The sequence below is a fragment of the Henckelia pumila genome, chromosome 2 (genome assembly GCF_033568475.1).
Source record: "Henckelia pumila isolate YLH828 chromosome 2, ASM3356847v2, whole genome shotgun sequence".
Taxonomy (NCBI): domain Eukaryota; kingdom Viridiplantae; phylum Streptophyta; class Magnoliopsida; order Lamiales; family Gesneriaceae; genus Henckelia; species Henckelia pumila.
In genome coordinates, this window is record NC_133121.1 from 184,080,051 (window position 1) to 184,088,586 (window position 8,536).

An 8,536-nucleotide genomic window follows, 5' to 3' on the forward strand; every position below is an offset into this window, starting at 1 on the left:
ATTATTTTCATAGAATTTATTTGTTATTAAAAATATATTGTGTAATGGCCTCTTATTTAACTATAAAAATTCAATTTCAATGAATTGGTTTGAATTATTTTTTTATGAATTTAAGAAAACAAAATTTAAAACAAAAGAGTATATATCAAAATGGTTTATTTAAAAAAAATGAATAGAAAATAAAATTTGGTTATGACATACTTATAAAAAAATTTGAAAACAATGATACGTAAAAATTGAATAGATATTTGATAATAAAAATACATTAGAGATATAACATTTTATTGAACCATAATTCTTAGGAAAATTGAAAAACAATTAACATAAAACTATTAGATGTTGGAAAATAAAATATGTATTCCTTAAAATTATTCAAGATAATATATATTTATTTTGTTATAAATAAAGTGTAAATAGAATGACTATTTTTTCACTATGGATTTCTATTTTTCCCTTAGATTGTATATTTTTTCTATTACTTTAAAAATCTAAAAATTGATATATAAAGTGAATATATGTTTGAAAAATTAAAAAATATTTTCAATGAAACTATGAAAAAAAATCATTAATATTTAATAATATCTTTAAAAGTATGAATAAAAATAAAAAATTTAATTGAAGAAGTAATTTTTTGTCGATAAATAATTGCATAAACAATTGATGGAAAATGAGTGTAAAAAATTAAGGCAAAATAAAATATAAAATTTATAGTTAATTTGAAATTTAAAAAAATTAAATATTATAAATTACATTCATCAATATAAATAAATAAATAAATAATTATTATGGAAAAATAAAGAAAAAATTTCAATTTTGGTCCGTTTATTTTTTCACATTATGATTTTGGCTCTATATTTTCATATGAGATAATTGCATACATAATCTTGTGACATCCCAAGATTACTAAAAACCCCTTATGAAAAATGAATTATCTATTAACTCCTTGTGTTTTCAAATCTTGAGCACATACATCCCATGTTTTCAAATTTGAGCAATTCAATCCCCTTATTCGTACATGTTTTCATGAGTATTTATGTTCAAAATTTGAAAACACAAGGACTTTAACAGTTATAAATGAAAATTTTAAAAGTAAAGCATTTAAAGATAAATCATCGATTCCTTTTTTTTTTTTATTATTATTATTATACATACATATTATTTATGTAACCTTACATAAAATATGGAATAAAATGACAAAATTGTTAATTCACAATTTTAAAATTATGTTTTTGTATTTACACTTTTAGATAAGTTAATTTTTTTTTTCTCGTAGATGTTCATATAAAATACATTGATGCCTAATTACACTAAAAATATATAAATGGAAAATTAAAAAGATAAAATATTTAAAGGTAAGTCATCGAAATCTTTTTTCGAATTATTTTTTTAATTATATATCATCAAATTTAAAAAAATTAAATATAGTAATAGTTGTTCAATGGGTCAACCGACCCACAAACTGCAATAGTTATAGTCATAAATGTATATAACATAAATATATTTATATTTAATGGATAAAAATATATATTTACTCTCATGCCCTACCTAAAATTGGACTATTTACTTTTATATCTCTATATATTTATATAACCTTACATAAAATGTGGAATAGAAGAACAAAATTGTCAATTCAAAATTGTAAAACTTTGTCTTTTTATTCACTCTTTTAGATGAGTGTTTGATTTAAAAAACGAGTTAATTATAGAGTATGTTCGGTTGTATAAAGTTTCTCTATAATAAAATATTGTTTCATCGTATTATATATTGCAATAACCCAATACTAATCAATATAATTTTCTATTCATATTTGACCAATTATAAGTAAATTTAATTGAATATTAATCGTGAAATTCAAATATTCAATTATTAATATAATATTTGATTGAATTGACTATAAACAATTCTGATACGAGTGCTTTTTTTCTAGTAATATATAGTGAATCAAAATGTCCCATACAACTCATGATTCTAGGAAGAGTAGACTTCCGATCCGATTCCGAATCAGATTTTGATTCGAATTCCGATTCAAAATCCGAATCTGGTTTCTATTCCGATTCCGATTCAGACCCAGATTTCAATTCCAGTTTCGATTTTTCTCTTGAGAGATTCTCCGCTTTCTGTGCACATTTCTTATGAATCCAAACATTGCAGGATTCACAATGAAAAGCCCAGTAGTCATCCTGAAAACCTTGTATTATTTTGTTGCAGTATGTGCATTTTTGACTTCCTATAGTGAGCATTCGAACACTTGTGACGGGATGATCATGGCAGCCAACACGATCAAGAGTCCCACCAAACTTTATTTTTGACAACTTCCCAACCGACGGAATGCAATTCACGTGAAAATATTGGTCGCATTCGGAGCAATAGTAGAACCAGATGCTTGGATCCATAGGGTTTTCACAGACCTCACAGAAGCCACAGTTTTCCAAATATTCCATGGAGAGGCCAACGAGGTTTCCGCCATCGGCGATGAGCTGAAGGGGATGCTTGTCATATTTATGTCCAACTTGTCGAGGCATTATCGCACAACGAAAGTGTATCTTGAAAGCAAGACAAGTGGTACATCTGTAATAGAGATTACTGAACCTATTTTGCTCATGATTACAACAGCTCATGAAAATGGAATTGTAATCTAATGCATTTCCTGTTAGATGAAGATAGTGGTTCTTGTGTGAGTCGTGTTTGATGATTCTTGGCGCCGAAGCGCACTCCACATCACAATGGAAGCCATCCACAGAATATCCAAATCCGTTACACTCATATGCGCAATGGCTACAATGGAACACAGAAAAGAATTCCTTAAACTTTGTGAATAGAAACAGTGGTCTGAAATAAATAATAGGTCTAGAAGGTAGCTTTGCACAGAAGTCATGCAAAAGGAAATGGCATTGAGCTACACTACAACTGTAATAGGGAGAAGTACTTGAATCAATGGGATTAATGCATGCATTGCACAATAGCTTCGATTCCCATGCTACTAGACTATCAACAACTTCATTAAAGATCAATGGATGCTCGTGGATTTCCTCCGGTCTTGACTGTATGATACTCGTGCTTGTAGCATCAACTTCCTCATGATCTTGTTCAAGATTGGCAAAAAAACGCGAAAAAGCGCTCTCTTTAGCCGGTGGCAATTGCACTATCAATCTAGTCCAATCTGAGGAGGAGGTATATAATATATATGCCAAAACTTCAGTTCATTGAATATATACTTAAACATAATTCATGTACACACTTACCTTGGGGTGTAATATTCTTGATCGACGATTTAATACATTTGAGATGAACGAAGTATCCGCAGCCTTGGCAGCTATAAAAGCTTTTCAAACCTATATCACATTCACAGATTTCACAATCTTGAGTATTGAAGTACCTCCGTGGCATCCCGATATAAAAGTTAGCATAAAATCGAACGAGTGGATGAGAATGAGAGGCGTGTTTAGCGACCGGTGGAAGTATAGCACAATCCTGAGAAATCCAGTAATCACAAGTTTGGCATGAGAGGAATATTCCTCTTTCTTCTTCCCCACAGGCATCACACACGCCACAAATTTCCCTACGCGTGGGAACCAATGGATGCTCATGGCTTCTGTGTTTCGTTGCTTCCAAGATTGGCACATCACTGCAAAAAGGGTGGATATGGCCAAGCCTACTCGAGTAGGTGTAATTATTCTTGAATGATTGGCCACATTTTAAGCATTTCTCATTCACTGTAGCTGAGTCATTAGGACCACGGAGTTCAAACTTGTACTCAATACGACGCCCCAAAGTCGTGACTAATGTGAGGGGTAGACGGGCACATTGTTCGTGCACGATGAAATCGCAACCATCATGCTCGATGCGGCTCATGCAAATGTAGTATGAGCCCATAAAAATCATCATCCCGCAGATAGTACAACATCTTGGTTTGACATCGTCAGAATCAAGATTCTCCTCGTCGTGGAATATCAACGGATGTTCGTGGCTGAAACTTACTAAAATGTGCTCTCCCGTGGTACTGCTCATCGTTTGTATATACAATATGAGGTGTCTGTGGAACTGTAATGCTTAATTTGATCTAATATTGATAGAGCAGAAATAGTACTCTTTTGTTAAAGAAGAAAGGAATAGATAGGTGATGTAGTAGGAATTAATTAAAGACATGCATGTATTCTATTTCTATATATAATGAGTAATGGGCATCTTGTTGGTCAAATATTATTTGTAAAAATTTATCTATCGTATTTGTATTTATATTTATATTTATGAGTATATATTCTCCATATTAATGAAATAAATCGATTGAATTCATATTCGTAATTAAATAATAATATTTTTAATATAAAAAATATATTTTTTATATGGATCGGGTCAGGTGGAGATTCGTCTATTTTATAAGAGTTTTTGTAGGTATTTATTTATTTATCAATCAATATATTAATTTAATTTTTTTATTTTGCCGTTATTTCTTTTTTTTTTTAACATTATTTTGCCTTTTTTATTTTGCCTTTATTTCGTTATTGACAATATGATTTGATTTAGTAGCTAGCTAGGTAATAATTATTGTTTTGGGTAATAATGATTTAGTAGTCCAACTGCATAAGTTTCATCTGGACATTGGCGTACGTTACTCAGAAAACACTGATGTGTGCCAATGTCTAGCTGACACGTGTGCCGTTGAACCAAAATCACTAAAAATTAAAATTCAGTATACCAAAACCAAAATTTAAAAAATTAATAGACCAAAATCAAAACATAAACAACTTAATGCAAAAAAAAAAAAAACTATATTCGATCCCTAATTTTTTTTTTCTCGTTGAAATATTTTTATCATGCATGCATATTGTAAATTAGTTTTTTAAACTATTCACTATCAGGAATAACTTTTATCATTAGTTTCAAAAAGAGTAGCGCTACAAGACAACTTTTGCATAATTCACGCACCATACATGCCTGACATGTACCGTTAATATAATTTATTATATGTACATATTTTGAAATAAATACATATATATTGCCATACTCACTTATTTTTTTAGAAATTAAAAATAAATATTCTTTTCTTGCAATGCATGTCTTTAACTTTTCTTTTGATATATTTTTTACTGAAATCTTGTTGAACTTTTATTCTTTATGATTATTATTCACTTTGGAAAATATGCTTTTGTATAGTTTACGTTCATAATGCACCTCTTTTACTTTTCTTTTCTTTTTTTGACCTAGCTAGACGAAATTACCTTGATCATTTGTGTCCGTATCACTTATAATAAAAGTAGACTGTATCCGCTTGGTTCAATGGATATGATAATGTATGGATAAAGTATATTGGGATAATTGGATGAATTTGATAGGATTGAAATAAATAATAATGTGTTTGACTTGAATGATTAATATTAGGATTGGAATAATGTTAAATTGAAAAATTACTTTTTTATCCTTATCATTATAAATAAAAATTAAATATTATATTAATGATTAAATTTTCATTAATTTTAAATTCAAACCACAAAAATAACGAAAAATATTAATCAAAATATAGAAAATAATAATAATTTTTAAATAAGAAAATAATAAATTTAATAATAATATTAATATGAATTTATTTTGATAATTAAAATTATTCAATAATTTGAATATTAATTATAATTTTAAATAAAAATTAGTAACAATATTAAATTTAATTAATTCATACATTAATAATTAATGATAATTAAAATATGGTGAAAAGTAATAAAATTAATTATTAAATTCGTTATATTATAAATTATATTTATTATATTAATCATTACATTTTCACTATTTTCTAAAAAATAACTAAAATATTAATTAAAATATCTAAAATCAATAAATTTAATAATAATATAAATATGCATTTATTGGGGAATAGTAATAATAATCTGAATATTAATTTTAATTTTAAATAAAGGTACTTGATAACATTATTAATTATTAAAATGCCACAACTTTTAATTTACAAACCACAAAAAATAATTACAATTATTAATTAAAAAATAAAATAATTAATTTTAATAATAATATAAATATTATTTTATTTATAATTAAATTATATTATTATTAAAATATTAATAATAATTCGAATATTAATTTTAATGTTAAATAAAATTTAAAATCAATTATAATTTTACTGATAAAATTAGTTAATTTAAATATTATTAAAATAATAATAGTAAAGAAGAAAATGAATAATAATAATAATAATAATAATAATAATAATAATAATAATATAATAATAATAATAATAATAATAATAATAATAATAATAATAATAATAAAATAAATACATAATGAATAATAGGAATAAAGATAAAATATAAATATATTTATAATAAAAAATAATATTAGTAACAAATATACGGATAAAAATATTAATAATTTATTATTTTTGATTTATTATAATTATTATTTTACTGTACGTTTATACTTCTTTCAGTTATTAAGTTAATTTTTTCTTATGGCTCTTATAGTTACCAAAAATATATTTTCTATAATTAATTTAACACTTCTTATTATTATTCTTCACACTAATTTTGTTTATATTTTTAAATAATAAAGTTATTTCTTATTATTTATTTTTTATATGTACAATTATTATTCTTCGTATATTATTATTAAATTATTTTGTATAATTTATTTAATTTCTATTGCTATTATTATTATTTTACTATTGACCATCAATTTATTGCTTCGTGTTTATTATTACTCATATTGACTTAAAACAAAAAATTACTCATATTAAAAATATTATTATGATTTATGTGGTAGGTAAAAGGGTACAAAGGTAAAAATAGCCCTCAATCTCTTGTACTGTTTAAAATAGGACTGTGAATACCTTCTCCAATTCAAGATTATATTCTGCCCTTTTTCTAAGTCTACAGTGCCACAATCACGGGCGCATGGTTATCACATGTTGCTTTAACAACCAGACAAACATTGGACAATTTTCTAATCCTAAGGTAATCACCTGTACCAAACAGGAGTATCTAATTGAATTTATTCATGCATTTAAAAAGAAAAAAAGAAAAATCAAATTATATAAGTGAATAAACTCAATTGAATTAAATTCTTTTCAATACGAAAGGAAAACTTGTAGAAACAATAAATTCAGTTGTGAGGTTCAACAACAATAACTACGATATATCTAGGAGAGTGACCTCCAATGGGAGACCTATAGTGCATAAATACTTTTACTGACTCTTTTGATAAACAAGAAATGGAAAAGATAAGTGATGTAGTAGTGTTGAATTAAAGAATGTATTTTATATATAGCGAGTGATGGCTATTTTCTAGGTCAAATTTGTAATAATTTGTTGTATCACAATAATGAGTAGTTCTTCTTTGAGCTGGATTCGCACGTCTATATTCGTTGAAATGAGTCAATTCGGTGAACATTTGATGAAAAATAATATTTTTACATGAGTCGGGTCAGACAGATATCTGACTCACAAAAATGACTTATATTAGACTGTTTTATAAGAGTTTTTGTACATATTTATTTGTCAATAGACTTTGGCTTTTTTCTTCATCTTTTTTCTTTATTTCGTTTGACAAGATGATTTGATTTATCATGCATGCATATGGTAAATTAGTTTTGAAAACTATTCATTAACCAGAGTAATCTCAATATTCACTAGCCAGACGAAAAGTACAATTATTTTTCAAAAAGAGTAGTTTAATTGATCACTACTGAGACAAAACTTTTGTATAATTCACGCACCATACATGCATGCACGCCATATACGATTAATATACCTTTATTAAATATAATGAAATCAATACATATCTAATCTAATTCTAATATTTATATCTTAAAAAGAAAGAGTTTAATTGTGTATTGTTTATATTGTCCTTAGGTTTATTTATTTTATTGTGTGTTATATTGACATTTGACAATGATGTCCTTTAATTGATTGTTTTTATTTTTGGCAAACTCATTGTTTCAATTTTAAATGATCTTAAAAATTAATTGTCCAAAAATATTTTTGGCAAACTCATTGTTTCAATTTTAAATGATCTTAATCTAATATTCTAATATATCTTAAAAATAAAGAGTTTAATTATGTATTGTCTATATTGTTCTTAGGTTTATTTATTGCTTTAAATTAGTCTTCATTTATTGTGTGTTATATTGAAATTTGACAATGATGTCTTTTAATCGATTGTTTTTATTTTTGGCAAACTCATTGTTTCAATTTTAAATGATCTTAAAAATTAATTGTCCAAAAATATTGTTAAATTTGTTCATAAAATTTAAAAGGCACACACAAGAAATCGTTACTTTTATTTTCAACTTAGTTTTTATGTTTCAATTATTCATAAAATTTAAAAGACACACACAAAAAATCGTTACTTTTTTTTTAATTTAGTTTTTATGTTTCAATTTTTTGAAATAGTTATGTTTTGCTTTGTATCTATTATTTTAATTTTCTCTTCTTAATTTTTTTTCTTCTTATTACTTAAAAAATTAAAATTATAAATTAATTATAATATATCTTATAACATAGGTAACTGCTACAAAAAAAATTAATTTTAAAAT

The 8,536-nt window shown here is 25.5% G+C and overlaps 1 protein-coding gene across 1 annotated transcript; it reads right to left on the reverse strand.

The window, feature by feature from the left end:
• Window positions 1–2,045: 2,045 nt before the first annotated feature.
• On the reverse strand, window positions 2,046–4,008 carry LOC140879143 (uncharacterized). Its single transcript, XM_073282804.1, has 2 exons — window positions 3,243–4,008; window positions 2,046–3,160 (listed from the first exon to the last, which is right to left on the reverse strand). Exons 1-2 carry the CDS (start codon window positions 4,006–4,008, stop codon window positions 2,046–2,048), a joined length of 1,881 nt encoding a protein of 626 aa, XP_073138905.1.
• Between the last annotated feature and the right edge of the window lie 4,528 nt (window positions 4,009–8,536).